The sequence below is a fragment of the Rutidosis leptorrhynchoides genome, chromosome 1 (genome assembly GCF_046630445.1).
Source record: "Rutidosis leptorrhynchoides isolate AG116_Rl617_1_P2 chromosome 1, CSIRO_AGI_Rlap_v1, whole genome shotgun sequence".
In the NCBI taxonomy this organism is placed as follows: domain Eukaryota; kingdom Viridiplantae; phylum Streptophyta; class Magnoliopsida; order Asterales; family Asteraceae; genus Rutidosis; species Rutidosis leptorrhynchoides.
The window spans coordinates 609,924,827-609,945,576 of NC_092333.1; the positions used below are offsets into that span (position 1 = coordinate 609,924,827).

The window sequence follows — 20,750 nt, forward strand, 5'->3', positions numbered from 1 at the left end:
TTTATCAGCTGAGCCTGTTTACATATTCCTGATAGTTAATATATGAACTATTTGAATACATGATGTATGTTTGATTTGGTACATATCTTTTGTCCCTTTTCACTTGCTTTCCATTGATCCATAATTTTCAAAGGTTTGTGTAGCAGCTCAGACACAACGAAAAAGAAAAAGGACTAACAAATACTACATTATACTATGAAGCTTTTGCTGTAGACTTGTATCTACCTTTTATTCTGTAATAAGTATAACAGCCAAGCTGAATGAAGCTGAATGAACAGTAACGGGGTACTCCTGTCTTTTTGTTTCATGTGTATTTACCTTCCCTTACATGCTTCCGCTTCTCCCTTGCAAACCTTCCAGCGATTTCTTTCCCCTTCTAACAACCAAACATTGGGTTATCGTCTTCGTAAGCTGCTGCGGTAATCGATGTTTACATGGGTTTCTAGGTCACCGATTAAAGGTACTGCTCTACTCCGTATCATTATTTGTAACCACTACCATACCTGCACCTTCCCATTCTTTCAGAGTCGGTGACGAAGACTGTCAAGTGCGATGTGCTCCACGAACGATTCTTGGACTTTGATACGATCGATAAATGGTTAGGGTTTTTCCATTCTTTTTGGGTCGGTAATCGACACCAGCAGGGTTTGAAAGGTAGGGTTTCATTTCCTGGTTTCTTGCAAATAGTGGGTTTGAATTGTTTCAATCGTTTGATTAACCTTTCATAACAAGTTATTTTAATGTTGGAAGTTAGGATTTTATCAGTAATTGGGGTGTCAAGATGTGATGGAATTCGAACCGGTATGTCGTGTCATTGCTGCTACCTGTTTACTTGCCGACGGTCGCCACTGTTCCCTTTCCGTTGTTGCTTCGCCTCAACATTTTTTGTGGTCGTCAATATTACATATCGTTTAGGTCGGATTTTGGTTACTGTTTTTTTTTTTTTATTTGTTTATAAACTCTATACTAGATTAAGATTAGAATAAATTTTCCGAACTTTATATATGTTTGACGGAACTGTTTAACTTCTAATCAAAACTAGGAGTGTCCTTAGGGAGTAGAGATGACCTTCTACATCTTTCTGGACCAAAGGAAGATGATTTGGTGATGCAAACTATTTAGTAAATTATCTGTCACACATTTTTGTTGCTGCCACTTAGTATCATGCTGTAAGTGTTGAGGGCTATTTACATAATAATGTGTATTAATCTGCTTTGTATTTCTGTAGGATGACAGACTTTGTTGACAAAGTAATAGCTTAAACTTTAAGGAATGAACAAGCACCACAGTTCGACATGAAGACTTATGAATTACTAGAAAGAACACTGATAATTGCCGCTTCTTCATGTTGCGTCAGTGAATACAGAGGTACACTCTAGCCAAAAACATATGTACACATATGTTTCTTAATACTTGCAGCTACTATTACTGCTGCTACAATCCAAACAAAAAAATACCTAAATAATTCTGTAGGTGCTCAACTCAAAAAATGTCTAGATGTATTTTTTCGTTTGAACCATAGTACTTCCCCTTGGCATCAGGAAATGAGCTTTCAGCTGCCTTTAAATATTGTTTAAATACTAATGTGATCGTCGATATTTACGGCGCTACTGCTACTGTTATTTGCTATTGTCTATACATGCATCATTGATTTATTATAGTGGAATAAACATAGATAACTAATGAATTAAAAGTTATAGCCTTAGTTATGTGTTAACCTAGAAAAGTTATATAATTGATTTAGGTTGAGATAGAGACCCTGATCTTAAACACAAGATATTTATTATATATGTTAACAGGTGACTAATGCGTTGTCTTTTATTTGTTGTGTTGTTTTTTTTTTTTTTTTTTTTTTCTTATGCTTCATGTAATGTTATTGCTAGTTGTTGGGTTTGAAAACGACTGCGCATTTGTGGTTGGTAGCATAGTTTTTGAATCATATTTAATCCATTTACCCGTGAACCTGACCTGTACTGAAATGTTCAAATAACCTGTTTCGATCTGTACCCATTTTGATTTTCTGCCTGTCCGCCCATTTTGTCACTGATTAAATACTTTCATACTTCATATAGAAGCTACGCTTACACTATTCTTTGGTTCATTAACAGATATGGGTAATCAAGCCAGAAGGGATTTATTGTATTCATGTTTATGATTCAAAGAGGCCGTACAAAATGCTGCTGTTAAGGTTAGATATTTAGATTGAGAAACTTAAGAGTTCAATGCAACAAAACATGACATAGCAAACTGAATTATATATATCATCTCTTATAGATATATAGCTGATCAGGAAAAATGAAGAATGTCCACATCATGCAGTCGTTTTAGCATACATGTGAGTTTTATACATGAAGTATAAAGCTTAATTTTCCCGTTCCACAAAATACGTATCGAGGTCACAAACATTTAAATGTAAGTTGGGCTATTCGGGTTCTATCTTATCTGAAATGGGTCAATTGGAAAGAAGTTAGAAAGTAGGGAAATGGGTCAAACCATTGAATATGCCTAAACTTTAAATTTTATTTATGTAGCTTCTTAATTTGTTCCGAAGGAAATACAATACTCTTGTAAATTTGTAATAATAGTGCTTCAGCAATCATGATTAATATGCTAGCTCATTATATCATTCGTTATTTACTTCGTCTAACTTTATCTTAATTTATTAATAGGTCATTCAAGAGCTTGGGATGGGTCCAAGAGGTTCGGCTCTTATATATGGCTATACAATTTATCAAAGATTTTTGTAATCCTGTTTATCCGAGTCAAAGAATAAGGAGGTCAGATTCTTCTCTTTATATCACATATCACTGAACTACTTCAAAGGGAAATGTCCGTAATATCATATTAATCAATCACTCGAAATATTATACGACTTAGATGAATAATGGGAAGAATTATGATAAACTTTCATGGAAATGGGTCAAAGTGGGTTACATTTGCATTATAACACGTCATCCAGGTTATATTTGAAATTTAGAAAGTGACGCTCTCTAAATGGGTTGTATAGAAACTCTCTAAATTATTACACCTATTGTCTTAACACTGTTCTTTTGTTTCAGGACGCCAACACGCTTTTGTTACCAACTACTAGATCCGCTATTTGCCATTCGAACAACACACAATGACAATCTACTGTAACTGCAAAAAAAATATTCGAAAACTAGCAGCGAAGCGCGACGGGCCTCACTCTAGTTCTATATAAAGGGATACTAGCCAACCACTATGAATAGTAACCACTGGCGTCATACCGACATCATAACTATGTCAGCTGTTTCGTCATTTTCCTATTTTTTCAGAAAATTTGTTTTCTTGGGCCCAAGTTTTGTTTTTTCGGCCCAAGTATTTGGCCCAACTGAGTGGGCCACCGGACCTCCATCTAGTTATGTATATAATTCCTGCAAACAAATCCATGAAGGCTTTTGTAATGCAGCTACTAATGTATATATAACGTAAGTACTTCGACTACCAAAATACTCTTTTATGTGCATCTATATCTTTTGTATATGCTAAAACTGCATCTTTTGTAATGTATATATATGTATCTGCTAAAACTGCATCTGTTGTAATTTATATATAACATTACTACTTCGACTACCAAGATGCAGAGCACAATAGCAACAACGGAACCTTTTTCTAATTATATACGATTAAAGAACTGAACTTTTATGTGACCCAATCTTTTATTTCATTATTGGGTTTTCAACTTATAATAATTTTACAAAAGACAAACCTAACTTATATGAACAAAGATCCACCACTACTCGTCTTTACTTGTCTTTTTGTAAATTTTGATGAGCTAAGACCATCGAAAAATTTTCAAAGGTTAATAAAGACTACAAAAACATGCTAACGACCTTTGGAGTGATCTTATAACCATGTAAACATAATAGAATTTCTGCCGTTTGAAAAAAAAAAAATTAGACAGATATAGTTTTTGGCGTAAAAATATTTGTAATGGTAGCGGTTTTAGTGAAATTATTTCATTACCTTCACATGTAAAATAATAACAAGTTATACACATTAATATTACACGCAACTATAAATACTTCTAAACAAACAACCAGATAACTGACATATACTTATCTTGGTGCCTAAGACCAAATATAACGCATCGTTAAATTCTCTCGTTAGATGATGTGGACAAACACTGACGGACGAAAGGTTGATTAACGCAGCTTCAGTCACATGCGTCAGTCATATTGCTGACGAAAAGGAAACAAGCTAGGTGTGAAAAACAGTGGAACTAATGAGTGATTTTAAAATTAATTAATTTATGTTATTTATTTATTTTAATCACCCAATTTCCAATCAGATTTTACCACGTCACCGTATAAATATTTGACACAAAACTTTGACATGTTTGGCTATCGGGGGTTAAATTTAAAAACTCACCTTTTTACCAAAAAGTGCATCATCCGTCTATGACGTCACAGACAGAGTTAAAATTGGTCTATATACACTAACAAATCATTGAGATTTTACTACTCTCCGATTTACATATTTACATAAAGTACCCGAATCTACAAATATTTTTTTTATCAAATAATGAGAAGACTAGTTGTAAAATGGCGACCATATGATGTCGTCACTAATTTTTTTTGTACAAATTCAAATTAAAATCAGTCACATGTTGGGGAGGTTTGTTATATTCTGACCCCCAACCACCTACCATGAATTAAAAGACCAAACTCTAATTTTATGGTTCTGAGTACGTGGTCACAAGCATATATTATTTTTGATCTACATGTAACTGAACAAATCACACAATCAACACAAGACTGAAACTAATTACCAGAAGATTGAAACAAATTACAAACACCTCTACTTTGTGAGGGTTAGCCAGAGAGAAAACGAAACTTGAAAATGATTGAATGAATGAAACAGATCTATTTTGAGACCTATTTTATTCTATGCTTAATGACGGCTAATAACAAATATCAAAGATAGACCCCTTCAATAAATAAAAGCATAGATTTGGACCCTGGAGTATTAGTTAGATCACAACTGTGTCCCGTCGTTGTGTTAGTTAAACAAACCCCATACCAGGTATGTTATTTGTATTAACTAACACCTGATTCACATTGTGTCTAACCCTTCTACACTTGACCAGCAATATCCAGTATCCAACCTTGTAGCTATCTGCAATGTTCCTTCCAAGCTCAAACTTAATCAAGATGCCTGAAAGCACAATGACTTAATGAGAAACAAACAACATAACCAAACAATTAGATTAATCCTTTTAACAGTAACTTTAAATACTGCATTAAACAGTTTGTAAACCATTGTTGTTTAAACATGTGAATAAAAGTTAATATCAAAATATTTAGAGAAAATCTTAAAGTCACATCTAGCATTAAATCTATTTTTATCTTTCAAATTTGGTTCGTGGCATATGGACATTTGAGATAATGTATATCGTAACATGTATTTTGTAGTTTTAACTCTTGATTATTTATAATTAGAAATAAGCATTGTACTCCGTATTAAATAACAATCATATGTTTGTGGCGTTTAGATGTATAAATATTCTGTAATTCACTAAATTCCGTAACATGCATATCGGTATATATATGTATACATTGGTAGAATTATAGACCCAACAAGACGTCAATCAATCACTAATCCACAAATGATAAACGAACTAGCTAAAACAAGAACGATAAAATAAATGCATAAAATGACACGGGATTTAACGTGGTTATATCCCAACTCCAAAACGTGAAGAATGGTTTACTCCACGAGTAACAAACATGGGCGGAGCATTGTGGAGACAGGGCGGGGCATCCGCCCCAGCTGGATTTTTTTTTTTTAAAAAAATTTACACTAAAAAAAAAATTTATACTAAAAATAAGGTTTTTTTTAGTGTTCGCCCCAACTTCAATAAAAAATTAAATAAATTTTTGTACTCGCCCCATCTGTGGTCGGGTTCAAGTTCTGTCAATGGTAACAAACCAGAAATTATTTACTATATTTTTCGTACACACATTGTATGAGTTACATATGGTCTATTTATAGTGATAAACAAATAAGAATCCAAACACAATTCAAAGTCCTAAATAAATTCCAACTGCTAGCGGGACATCATCACTTTGCGATCGCGACATGTATACTTCCACTCGCGAGCTTTAAGTTCCAAACAAGCTCATCTTTCTGTTTGCTCTTTCGATGTCGCAACACATACACTCGCGGTCGTGAGCCTCTCACACTAGCAAATCCGTTTCTTGTTTAATCCGACTTCGAACTCCACATATATAACTTATTTATATATAAAAATGATTGCAATTTTGTTTGATTTCCGCACGATGTCAATCTTAAATTGTTAGGACGCTATATAACTTCTAATTTATTAGTACTAATCATAATATCTTATCGAGACCAAGTTCGCTTAATTTAAATTCATAATTAACCTTGTCTCGACTTGCAAATTTAAAATATGTGATAGTACTATGTTTTAGCGTGTTTATTATTTGGTTTCAAACTGTTTAACATGATTATCGAACCAAATTCAATCTAATTAAAATTAAGCTATTAAAAAAGTTCAAAATCAATTAAAATCTGAAGGAGTTTGTATCAGTTTTAAGCACGCCACAAAAAGGAGACTCAGCACACCACACTACCATTGGGAGCACACTACACCGATGATGTGATGGACTTAGAGAATTGAACCATGGGAGGCATCTAGGCTTAAAAGATTACAATATCCGCTAATAGTCTATCTTTCTTTAACCTCCACTTCCTTTTATTTCTTCTGAACATAAAACTTAGGAACACCGGTTCTCTTTATTTTCCCACAATTAAATTTAATTTCACTTCAAATTAAAACTTGACAACAAAGGCGGGTGTGTGTTGGGGCGTCAAAATGAAGTGGATTTTTTCTTCCGATGATGACGCTTGTTACAAGGCGTGAAAAATATCGAAAATGGAGGCAGATGATGGAAAAACTCAAATTTCGACAATTTATCAAATTTTGAGAGTTCATTTCTATATTATTATTTATCTTTTCACCAACTTCCAATCATATTTTGGCACATTACTAAAAAACCTTTCTACAAAATTTGATACTCAAATTTGAAATTCACCATAACGCAACTTTAAAACTTGACATTGTCACGTCATAGTCAAAATATGTCCTCTTTTGTTAAAACACAAAGATTGCATCCACGTCGCAACGAGTGTAACAGGTGGTCAAGGTTGTGACAACATATTTGATCTTTCATTTATTTCACTATATATACTCCCAATTTATTTCTTTGTTATAGCACTGCTTACTTTATCGACATGTCCTATCATCACATTTTCCATTGTGGTTAAACTAATAAAATCAGCATCTTTTCCTTAGTTTTGAGCTTTCAGTAGATGTAGTTGTATCTCCATTTCTTTGTTCTTGCCAAGAACTTCGATTTCTTTGTGTAACTGGTTGTGGTTCCTCCTCCTCTTCTTCCTCATCAACAATTTCGTCTTTCATCATGAATTGTTGATAGTATTTGAATGCCACCAACAACATGAACACTATGATATAAACATTCTTAAAAAGTTTAGAAAAACAATTATGTTATTTATCAAGGAAGAAAAAAAGTTGTGCTACATACCTGCCCAAATACGAGCAACGGTAGAAGAAAGATTCCAAACTAGGGTGAAAACACCAAAGGCGACGGCTTTCTTTTGAGTGCATGACTCCCAAGCATCCTTGAATCGTTGAACCCAAAATGAACCTTCATTTACACACATAATATTCTTTCAGAATTAGATGGTCGGAAATTAAATGAATATAGATATAGTCAGATACCTACAAAGTAAAACAAAGTGCAACCGACCCTTTAATGGCCCACCCACTCGTCCCACAACATAAAATAAAGTTATTCTATCATAGATTCCTCTGCAAGTCCAAAAATTTAGGTCATTGACCTTTAAAATTATTAGTACGTGACTTCTACAAAAGCAAAAAAACACACGTCTTGTAACATGATGATTCTTTTTGTATTTATAGTTTTATTTATATTGTTCAAAATCAACGTTATTAAAGCATAATAATATAGCCGTTGGGGAATTTAATCAAAGTGCAATTTCATACTTTCACTAGATTTCTAACAGTTGACGAATGTAAATGGACCCACGTCAATTACTGTAGACACATGCACTAAAAACCTGTAATGGGGACCCAATTAACCTGAACCGCTTGGTTATTTGTACAATACAAAAGCCATGTACGCGTGTCGTGATGTCTTTAATATGCAAAGCACACAACACAAAGGGCAGTAATGAGTGATGGTAAAATAATTGCAAATGCAGGAAATTCATGTGAACTTTTGTTCCCTTATTCATTTATTTACCGTATGCAGTAAGTTGGGAAGAATATGAGGAGCAGATCTTAGGCACCGTAAAAACCGCAAAAAAAGCTGCAAAAAAAAAAAAAAAAAAAAAAAAAAAAAAAAACTTCTATCAGAATTTCTATATAAATAAAATAAAAATTCCTTTATAATTAAAGGTAGAACCTTGATTTTCAAGACTCAAGTACAGTATTTTACTATGTATATGATAGAATTTAACAAATTTCACACTAGGTTATCTATCACAAAACTGACCCAATTTGGCCATTTTCCAAATAGTTATTGAACTGCCACTTCTTGCCAAAATAAATAGCAGCACTGCTAACTGTCAGATGACACCAAAAAATTGTAAATATTCTAACTAATCTTGCAGAAGATGTAATTTACATAAAAATCAGTGAGAAAGGTAAAAAAAAAAGAAAAAGATAATAGTTTTACTTTTACCTTCATTGTAGTAGCAGGATCACCTGAAAACAAAGCTTTCACCTTTATGAGAAATTCATTGATGTAAGGAAGGAATAATTTTAATGCCCAAATTGCATCTTCTTCAACAACAACACATTCTTCATCATCTGTACAGTTATCTCTATCTACAACTCTCCTGTTTTATTTAAAGGGCATGAATATCAAGAATATATATAAAAATGGTTTCATGTTTAGTAGGAGTAAATGCATTATGTATGTGACTGATTTACCTTAGAATCAATGATTTGAAGATGAAGATTGCACCAAGATATATGAGACTCATATAAGAAATCACAGCAATGAAGCTGAACAAAACAGTAATGCAGAAAATTGTATTAAAATGGGATGATCATTTTGTATGTAAAAATGTAAATTTTTTTTGCATTACCTGATATTGAGGTCTTGAGTGTATGATGATGAAAGAATAGAAAATGTCCCTAAACCAAAAATTAGTGCTGATTTTGATGCATCTCTCCACATGATCAAATCAGCTGAAAATTATAAACAAATTGCATAAAAATCAAAAATTATGATATTAAAGTTTAAATTTTTATATCAACAATATACCAACCAAAAGTTTGCAATTTGCTATGGGATTTGGGAACTCTCTGCGAGGGAAATTCATCTACAAAATCAAAGTTAGATTGATTAGAATTGAAAAAGAAAAATAAAAAAATAATTAAATTATAGAAACAAAATATGCTTACTTTTGCTTGGTCTTGAAATGATTCTTGGATGATTTACAACAGGAATAGGATGTTTTCTGATAGTTCTTGGAATGGGATGCGATCTTTCATTTCTGTGATGAACTTTTTTGTCTTCAATAACAGTTTCCAGTGACTTGCTTTTCTTGATTGTAGAAATGGGTTCCGTTTCTTTTTCTTTAACAATTACAATAGCTCTTTCTTCATTAATTTCTTCATTATTCATATTAAAAGCTTCACCTAGTTCTTCACAATCTTCACTTTTGACTATTGCCATGTCAAGTGTCATCAATTTCTCATCACATTCATCTATTTCATCTAAGTTGTGACTAGACTCTGATATATTATCCAATTTTTCATCATCATCATCATCTCTGTTTACCGTGTCAGTTACATCAATTTCGTGAGTTTCATCACTAACTGGAGCTAATTTAGTTAACAATGGTTTGACTTGCTCAATTCCAATACTTAAACTTGCGCTCTCTTTTCTTGATAAAGCTCTAGTCTTTAATGTCATCTGAACTGGGCTTCTTTTAATTCCATCAATTGAAACATTCTGTTCCTTATTCCATTCCTGTCTTCCTTTCTTCATCTGAATTGGGCTTTTCTTGATTCCATTCCCATCAATGGAACCACTTAAATATTTACTGAATTCACCCAAAACTTTCTTGTTTTGAGATCTAACCTTTGAGATCTGATCTGGGCTCTTCCCATTTTCTTCTAAATTACCATCAGATTTCCAAGTTTTCCTCTTTCCCCCACCACTGATTCCATCAGACCTCTGTTTTATTCTCAAACCCACCTTCTCCAAGTCTTGATTTTTATCAATGGGTTTTTCAATTTCTTGAATTTTATCAATGAGGTTTTCAGTTTCTTGATCATTATCATCACCTTTAAAAACTTTGAAACTGCCTCTCATTCTGCTTTCCCAAACAGAACCTACAACCACCCCATGTTTTGATGAATTAGCTGCCATACTTTTTCTTTTTGAGTCCATAATGGTATAACTTCGACCAAAATTTGATTGTTGTTGGAAGCTTTCAGATGAAGAAATGGCAGTTAGTTTGGTGAATGTTGTTGTTCTAGTATGGTTCTGATGATGAAACATTTGGGTTTATTTATTTATATGTATTAGTGAAAAAGAAAGAAAGCAAATATTTTTAAAAGCAGGGGAAACAGAGGGTTTTAGTTTGTGTTTAGCCTCTTCTCCATAGCTTAATTTTGTCAAATTAAGAATGTGCAATATTTGTTGCAAAAACGGAACAACATAAAAAGTTAATTTAGAGGTTTAAAGTTTGCCTCACTTTGGTTATTCTTTACTCTGCCCCACACACCTCCTTAATATTTTATTATATTGAATATATTAAAATTAAATATTAGATTAAATCTTAATTTTATTATATTGAATATATTAATATTAATCAATATATTAAATACTAATATTAATTAAATTAATTTAGTTTGATTTAATTACTACTCCCTCCGTCCCAGATTAATTGTCCCCAGACAAAAAACACACAGTTTTAGGAAATCCCACTAACTTTATTTCTCCACCAATGAAATATCTTCTCTCTCCAGATCCACCAATGAAATATCTCCTTTCCTTTCTATTTATGGAAGTAGACAATTAATTTGGGACATCCCAAAATGGAATACTGGACAATAATTTAGGGACGGAGGGCATATTACGAAGTATTTATTAATTAAGTACATATTATATTACTCATATTATTATATTATTATTTGTGGGGGGTACTTTTAAGATTTGTGTAAGTGTGTCTGGTGGTGGGTTGCTTTCCAATTCCTTTGTTTGGTAAAATTATGGGAAGGCAAATCTAGTAATGTGTAGGGGCATTATAGATTGAATGATGAGTTTTAAGGATTAGGGAGCATTTGGGATTCAAAATTTTAGTCAAAAGGTTATATGTCGGTTGAGGCTTTTTCGGCGTTTGATGAAATGATGACACGTTTAGCCGAGGAGAGTGTTATGGGTGATGGATCCGTCAACGTTTTATCTTACAAGATAGAGAACCGGTCCGGGAAGAACACTTTAAAGGAGACAGTTAATGGTAAGTTGAAAAGGGCGGGACCTAGAGGTTGATAGGTCGGGTTTGTCTCATGTTTTGGTTGGGCCGGTTCATGTTTTTTAACGTGTAGTTACGTTTTAGCATTGTTTAGTTTGTATTAATGTTTTTCGGGTTGTTAGGTGAAGCTCACTTATAGATAGTTTTTGTTTAGATTGTTACTTTCTAGGCGCGAGCTTCCCCGTTTCTCCTATTCTTTTGTATTCTCTGTTAAGGGCGTTTTCCTTTGGAAATCGACCTCGTTTCTATATGAGTTTTCGTTATTTTGTCGGGAAAAAAAAGTGTATGCATTTCACAAATGTAACTTTTTAAGGAATTTTGAAGCAAATTCATATGGGTTTTTATCAAATAGACAAATACTGACACTTTTTGAAATATTTATATTATTATTAGACACAATTGCTAAAATCGTCCCTGTATTTATGTACTTTTGTTCAAATCATTCCTGTATTTACAAAATTACATCCTTGAATGCTAAAATAAGTCCCAAATCAGTCCCTGCCTTAAGAGTTTTTGACTAGATACATGTGTTTGCAAAATATATTTACCAAACTAATGCTTCTTAAAAAATATATCCATAACTCAAGTACATCCTCTTATCTCTAACGTTGTGTTCTCGAGTTTTTTTTAAAGGGAAGTGAATGAGATGGAAAGAAAAACGATGAGTAATGATGGAAATGAATGTAATGTAAAATAAGTTTTGTGCATTCTCGAGTTAGAAAGAAAGTAAAAGAAAAATAAAAACTAATTGCAAGTTATTATTAGTTAAAAATTAAAAGTTAAAAACAAAAAATTGTATCATAATATCCATCGATGATCTTAGATGTGGTAAAACATCACAATTATTGAAACTTACCACAATCATTTGGTATTGCTCGTGGCAGTCATGTACATCTTCACTGCTATATTTATTTGTAACAGTAATTGTGGTTTCATGTGTGTACTGTATGTGACGACCCGAAAATTTTCGACCAAATTTAAACTTTAATCTTTATATATTCCCGACACGATAAGCAAAGGTTGTAAGTTGAATCTCAAGAATTTTAACTGTGTTCATATACTCATTTAACCTCGACCAAATTCCAATGATTCACGAACCATCATATGAACGGATTAGAAGTTATAGTCAATTGAATTTTTATATTATTAATAAAAATGATTATTATTATCGTCGTTATTATCGTCGTTATAGTTTTTATTTAATTATCATTATCATTATTATTATTATTATTATTATTATTATTATTATTATTATTATTATTATTATTATTATTATTATTAATAAAAGGTATTATCATTAAAAATTATTATTTTTATTATTATTACTATCGTTATTATCATTAAAATTATAATTAAGTATTATCATTAATATTATCATAATATTTATTATCATTAGTTTTATTATAATTAAAAACTAATATTAGTAACACCTAATTATTATGATTACTATTATTATCATTAACATGAACACGCTTTAAAAGACGATTAAAAGCTATTAAACGAATCGATTAGGAAATAATGAGTATGAGTATCATGATGAAATTAAAATATTGTAAGATATTGATTTAGATAAAATTATCGTTCTTAGTATTTTTATCATTACTATTATTAAATGTATCGTTAGTATTAAAACTATCTTTTTAACAAAAATTATCATTTTAAATGAAATGTCATTGTTATTATAAAATATCATTATTATTATCAATTTAAATAAAATTATTATTTTAAAGTTAATACTAAAAAGTATCGTAAATATTAAAGTTATCATAATTAGAATTACCATTTTATCATAATATCATTTTTAGTAAATATAAATATTGATATTTTTATTAATAGAATAATAATAGTTATTATTACAAAATAATACAACTTTTACTTATTATTATTAAAAATGTTATTTTTTTTATCAAATAAATACGTAATACAGATAATATAATTACCTTAACCTATCATAATATTTTATGAACTTTATTACTTAAGATATATAAAAGAATATTTTTGTATAAAATTTTATTTATTAATAAATGAATTATATTATTTACTCTAATAAATCTTTTAAATATATTTAATAAATATAAAATGACGATATTTAAACTATATAATAATCATGTATAAATTTTGGAAATCATTTTGGGTCAAATTGACTTTTGTTGACTTTTGCATATTTAGTCTCGAGCATTAGGATTGTGGTACACTATGACATAAACTAAATTGTTAGACAAATATTGACCAACATATAAATATATATAATTAATATAGGTTCGTGAATCCGATGCCAACCTTGCACTTATTCAATGACGTTAAATGTATTTTTACTACGAAATACTGTATGGTGAGTTTCATTTGCCTTTTTACCCTTTTATATTTTTGGGCTGAGAATACATGCGAAATTTTTATAAATGTTTTACGAAATAGACACAAGTAATCGAAACTACATTATATGGTTGAATGATCGAAGCCGAATATGCCCCTTTTGCTTGATAGCCTAAGAATTAGTAAACCGGTCTACTAATTGACGCGAATCCTAAAGATAGATCTATTGGGCCTAACAAACACCATCCAAAGTATCGGATGCTTTAGTACTTCGAATTCGTTTTTTATCATGTCCGAAGGATTTCCCGGAATTATAGGGGATATTCTTATATGCATCTTGTTAATGTCGGTTACCAGGTGTTCAATCCATATGAATGATTTTTGTCTATATGCATGGGACGTATATTTATGAGAAATTGAAATGAAATTCTTGTGGTCTATTAAAATGATGGAAATGAATGATTATGATAAACTAATGAACTCGCCAACCTTTTAGTTGACACTTTAAAGCATGTTTATTCTCAGGTATTAAGGAAATCTTTCGCTGTGCATTAGCTCATTTTAAAGATATTACTTGGAATCATTCATGGCATATTTCAAAAGACGTTGCATTCAAGTCGTTGAGTTCAGTAAAGATTATGATTAAGTAAATGACAGATTAGATCATTTATAGATGGATATTACGAAATGGTATGCATGCATGTCAACTTTTGATGTAATGAAAGATTGTCTTTTAAAACGAATGAAATGTTTGTAAAATGTATCATATAGAGGTCAAATACCTCGCGATGTAATCATATGTTATTGTATTCGTTCTCGTGGATTAGGACGAGTCTTTACATGTGGTATCAGAGCGATGGTCTTAGCGAACCAGGTCTGCATTAGTGTGTCTAACTGATAAGTCGGTAGGATGCATTAGTGAGTCTGGACTTCGACCGTGTCTGCATGTCAAAAGTTTTGCTTATCATTTCTAGTCGGAAATCATCTGCTTATCATCCTTAGGAAATTACCTGCTTATCATTATTAGTCTAGACACGTCTTGCTACATTAATTGCATGAGTAGTGTATAGACAAAATTCATATCTTAGCGTATCTGCTAAATCATATCTTATCGTATCTGTTACTTTAAATTTTGCCTGATATATTCTGTAAATTCCTCCGTAATCTACGAAATGTTTTGATCTATATATAGATATCCTATGTAAATAGAATACCACCCGATAGCCGGAAAATCATTTTTATATCGGAAAATCCTTTATTCAATCGTACGAAATAGAATTCGTCATTAATTTAAGTTCCTCGGATTCTGAAATGGAATCCCACTTCAGCTCCGAAAGCAGTGTGACTGGAATGGATCAACCAATTAGCCATCATCTATTCTGGATGAATTGAGGATGGGTTCATAGCCTCCTCAATCATTGGAGACAAGAAGAAGGTGATCCCTTCCATCCACCACACTGCCCTCTTGGCGAAGAACCTGAAGCACTTACCGGCGAACCTATTCGAGAAACCATTTTCTCTCTCATTTCCAGAGTATCTCGTCACGATTATATACTATCTCACTGATATTACTCAAATTAGTCATATCTTTAGTCGTAATATCGCGTCCTATTGTTATTTATTTCATATGTAAACATTGTAATTCCGTTTGTATTTCATAGTATTGTAATATAGTCTAGAATCATTGTAAACTTGAAGAAATATGAAGATATTGTATGGTAACAGCTCAGAGATCAAAAACGAGACCAGAAACCCAAAGACAGAAGAGTGCGCTCAGCGCACCCCAAAATGTGCGCTCAGCGCACATTGCATAAATTTGATCAGAGGATTTCTTGGCCAAAACCAAAGTGCGCCAAGCGCACATTTAGGTGCTGCGCGCCGTGCACAGTAGTGCGCTCAGCGCACCCATTCGCGCACTTTTAACAGAAAAGCAGATTTGAACGTGCGTAGTCGAGCTGTAAAGTAAAAGGCGAAGTAGGTGAGAGTGCGCTCAGCGCACCCTTACTGTGCGCGCCGCGCACAGTGCTTTTTCACCAACTTTTCAGCTTATTTAATTCCATTTCCAGTTTCATTTTAGGGGTACCAGTTTTCTTTCTGCTCAGAGACAAAAACATACGATTCAGAGCAGTTCCTAGGCTTATCAAAGTGCATCTAAGCACTCAAATCATTGAAGAATCCAAGATCATTCAAGAGCTTCATCCAAGATTACTCCTAAAAGGTTAATCTTGTATTTACAATGAATTCTATCTTTGTTACTGTTATGTTTAAGTTTTCAAGCATGATTGTTGGCTAGTCCATTTTATGTTCATCTAGATAAATAACTGAGATGTTGAATGTTTACTATTGATTGATTGTAATTATGCACGATAGTTTGATGTTTGAATACAAGAACCACTCTTGTTAAGTTTAATCCTTTCGATTCAACTAGTTGATATGTTCATTTGATTAAGAAACATCATCTTGTTAAGTTAATGTATTGATTTACACCTAGTGACATGTGTTTATCCGTCTTTTACCAAAAGGAATAAGTTGAGTTCAAATGGTTAATTTGCATAAGAATGTAAGAACGACTCTTGTAGATACTTTGTAATAGCTTAATTAGTATTTGTAATTGTCTAGGAGAATGACCAATTCCTTAGAATCTATTATACACACTTTCAACTACCTAGTTACATCAATTAACATGTGTTAGTGACTTGCCTTATCTAGTGACGTTTATAGGGATCTTATTATAACACTTAGTTAATTATTTGGGTTGGGTGAATTGAGCATTTAACCGGACCAAGGGAATGAACTAAGTTAAACCTTTAGTTGATATAGGAGTGGATCATGTACAACACACCATTGACTTGATCATTCTTCAAGTCTTCAAACTAGTTGAATTAGTTGATTACAAATAGGAGGTCCTAGATGATAAGAACATCACTTGCATCATGTAATCCCGTTTGAGTGTTTGCGCAAGACTACTCTTGGTGAACCAATTAATTAGTTCTCATGCATAACCAATCAATCCGATCTTAATCCTAAATAACATTCAACATTAAGGGTAAAAAGTCTAGATGAGCATATTTCTTTAATTTGAATTCAAAACTATCTTTCTGTTTTCATAAACTAAAAATACAAAAAAAATATTGTCTTTTTAATCTCATTCATCATTTGATTCGCCTATCGTAAAAGGGCAAACCAAAATATATCTTGTACTTGTAATTTTCTTAGATAATCACAATTTAGTCTATGATCCTAATTTGATTTAGATACTGTCCTTGGAACGATACACGGATTTTACCATTTACTATACTACTACACGATCGGGTACACAGCCCGTTAGTGTGTAGCAATCTATAATCGGTATTTTTCCATACTATTTCATACGATAATTCATATACCACGTTTTGCACATCAAGTTTTTGGCGCCGCTGCCGGGGAAGTTTTGTGTCAAAATAGAATTATTAACTAATTTGGATATGGATATGCATTCGTTATCACCCTTGCCATCCCTACCTACGTATAGGGATGGCAATGGCCACCCGATCCGGTGGATATCCACCCGATCCACCCGCTTCGTGATGGATATGGATGAACTTAAATAGATATGGATACGGATATGAATGAACCTAAATGGATATGGATATTGATATGGATGAAAAGTTTCATCCATGGATATATCCATTACCACCCGAAATACATATACGAATACATTAATATAGATATATAGGGGCAGGATCAATGGGGAAGTAACCAATCGGGGGGAAGCGGGGGGAAGCAAAAAAAGAAAATTTTCGTTTTTTTTTTTTTGAATTTTTTTTTCCGGCATCAAGATCACACTAAAATATGAACATTTAGAAGAGACACCTCGTGATGAATGTTATTATTTAGGCGGGAAAACGATCGACAAAAATAACATTCAAGATAATATTGTTCGTGAAGAATATGAACGTTTTTTTTCTTCATGTTTTGTGAAGTAAAATTTAGCCCGATTTAGGGTTTGGTGTTTTGGGTTTATGGAATAAACCCAAAACACCAAACCCTAAACCCTAAACCCTAAACCCTAAACTCTAAACCGTTCGTGTTAAATACTCAATCTAAATCCTAAATCTAAACCCTAAATCTAAACCCTAAACCCTAAATTTCTAAACCCTAATATCTAAACCCTATAAACCCTAATATCTAAACCCTAATATCTAAACCCCAATAGCTAAAACCTCAAAATACGCTCGAAAAACACGATAATTGTTATATATTACTTCTTCGAGCGTTTTTCCGCCAAAATAAAAACATTTATCACTAAGTGTCTCTACTAAATGTTCATATTTTCATCTCATCTATAATGTTAGTGAACAAATTTTTTTCAAAAAATGAAAAAAAAAAGTTTTTGCTTCCCCCCGTTTCCCCCCGAATGGTTACTTCCCTCTTGATCCTACCACTAGATATATACTTATATATTTACCATTACAAGTTCATTTACCGTTAGATTTATATTTTGTTTCAACCCTATAATGAAATAACTATAATATATTACCATAAAGCACGTGTATCTAACAAAATAAACTTACACATTTCATATTTCAATTTTCATTATCTATGTTTTATAATAAATTTAACAAATATTGTTATATCTTCGACAAAGATTACACATTCTTATGGATACATTTTAAGTATGTCATGTTATATTTAATTTTGCTATAATACGGTTTTATTTTAATCGCATATTCGAAAATATTATAAAAATTTTTTATATCCATTGAATATTTATTAACTCGCTTAATCCATTGAATATGGATATGAATGGATGACCTGAAATTAAATAGATATGGATATGGATATTGATATGGATCAACATCCCTACCTACGTGTAGTTAGTTCTTTTAATCGCTAAATTTACTCAACTACCCATCCACACTAGCCTCTTCTTTCTTCTGTGTTTGATTCCTTCTGCGACAATTATGATAATCAATCTTAACGGCGATCTTTGTTTATAATGAATTGATCTTTGTGTAATGTTTACTAATTTTATAATATATAAATTAATATTTATGCACTATATACATATTACAATATACATATAAGGCATATAATTGGTGCAACTGTGTGTTTGCAGCCATGGCGGATTTCAAATCTCCTTTTGTCTCGAACCCCTAATTTTTGGTCTGAGTCTACTTAATCTATAGTTGACTGATTTGAATCTTATTAATTGAAACTGAAGCATGCAGTTTTCTTTTGATCTTGGTTGGGATACAATTTTTACTCATAGATAGATTTCATTATTGATTTAATTTATCGCTCCATATTAAATTTTGATAACAACAACTACTAATGTTGGTGGAAGTTGTTTTAGTGATACATCGGGTAATACTCAAAGTAAAGCGGATGGACTGCCAAATCTTCTTCAAAATCGCTAATAAGGTAAGTGCAGGTTGTTTTTTGTAAAATGCATAATTTTTATAACCAACAAATGCCGGTTTATACTCCTACTGCATTCCAATGGTTTGATTAAATGCTTAATATATAAATAGATAATCTGAAGTGCTTGACACTAGCAAGCTACGAGTATTAAATTTTGTGGAGTTTTTTTTTTTTTTTTTTTTTTTTTTTTTTTTTTTTAAAGGCGAAAAAAATATATTAATTAAACCTTCATCGGAACGATGAAGAATATCAACATATTACATTGAAAGAGGCGTGTGAGCCCAAAAGAAATGATGGAAATTGAAAGAACATCGAAAAAAAACACCTAAATGAAACACTAAGCCCAACATTGACTAGGCTTAGGAGTCCACTCGTTGTTGGGCCGACAGTCAACAAGACATAAGCATCAAACAACACCTAAAAAGATACCCAACATCGTTATTGGGCTCAGGAGCCCAAATTGCAGCAAAACATCTGTAACAAACACCTAACTAGAAATCCACGACGTTGCCCTAAATTTTGTGGAGTTGAAAGCAGGTTTTTGTGTGCCTTAATGCTGTTGATTTAAACGATGGAGGTGTAGGCTTGTATATGATTGTGATTGGTTGCATAGTGATGCTCAAGTATTTTTCATTAAATTAGATATTAAACACGTACTAAGAAAAACGTATAAAATATGTAAAGATGGAAGTAAGCCTGAAAATTGAGGGCGGAACTTAGTGTATTACAAAAGGGGTATCCGCCCCATCTGAATTTAACGGGGAAAAAAAGTTTACACTATTTTTTTTTTACCAAAAAATAAGGTTTTTTTTTAGTTTTGAAAATTTTATTAAATTTTTACACTCGCCCCATCTGTATCCGGGTTCAAGTTCCGCCACTGCAGTGAAAATGTATGCCAAATGAATGGTATACAAGTATAGCGAATACTCAAGGGTATTTTCGTTATAAAATTATAAATGTAAGTATTCCGAATAGGAGTATAAAATATGGGATATTAATATATTATGCATATATCAAGAATTCATATATCATGGTGGAATACATGTATCATAGGAGTATAAAATAGGATCTGTTGTATGTGATAGAGAATGCGTACTCACAGGTTGTCAACATTGGAGGTATAATATATTAGGTTTATTTAACATCATGTATCGAATGTATAACCTTATGAGTAGTTTTATGTGCCTGAAGCCATTTTTAAGTTGCTTCATATCTGAAAGGATGGCTAATTCAGTATTGATGGTATATTATTGGTTACTACATATTTGAAAAGAGGTTAATTCTTTCATGTTTGCTTATTATGGATATTTTTTTATGATCAATGAACATGTGTAATGTTTATCAGCTGAGCCTGTTTACATATTCCTGATAGTTAATATATGAACTATTTGAATACATGATGTATGTTTGATTTGGTACATATCTTTTGTCCCTTTTCACTTGCTTTCCATTGA

General features: G+C 32.0%; 1 protein-coding gene and 1 long non-coding RNA gene across 6 annotated transcripts; one reads left to right on the forward strand and one right to left on the reverse strand.

The window, feature by feature from the left end:
* Positions 1–269: 269 nt before the first annotated feature.
* Positions 270–3,429, forward strand: LOC139858918 (uncharacterized). 5 transcript variants are annotated; one of them, XR_011763181.1, is made up of 8 exons: positions 270–460; positions 526–654; positions 751–915; positions 1,229–1,368; positions 2,109–2,188; positions 2,275–2,335; positions 2,670–2,777; positions 3,060–3,429. It is a non-coding gene; the product is annotated as an uncharacterized lncRNA (long non-coding RNA). The 5 variants fall into 5 exon arrangements; XR_011763166.1 differs by having other exon boundaries at positions 270–654; positions 733–915; XR_011763191.1 differs by having other exon boundaries at positions 270–654; positions 2,275–2,412.
* Positions 3,430–7,112: 3,683 nt separating this feature from the next.
* On the reverse strand, positions 7,113–10,541 carry LOC139884808 (uncharacterized). Its single transcript, XM_071868788.1, has 9 exons — positions 9,500–10,541; positions 9,364–9,417; positions 9,181–9,283; positions 9,023–9,097; positions 8,772–8,928; positions 8,583–8,652; positions 8,331–8,396; positions 7,590–7,712; positions 7,113–7,509 (listed from the first exon to the last, which is right to left on the reverse strand). Exons 1-9 carry the CDS (start codon positions 10,491–10,493, stop codon positions 7,322–7,324), a joined length of 1,830 nt encoding a protein of 609 aa, XP_071724889.1. The 5' UTR covers positions 10,494–10,541; the 3' UTR covers positions 7,113–7,321.
* Between the last annotated feature and the right edge of the window lie 10,209 nt (positions 10,542–20,750).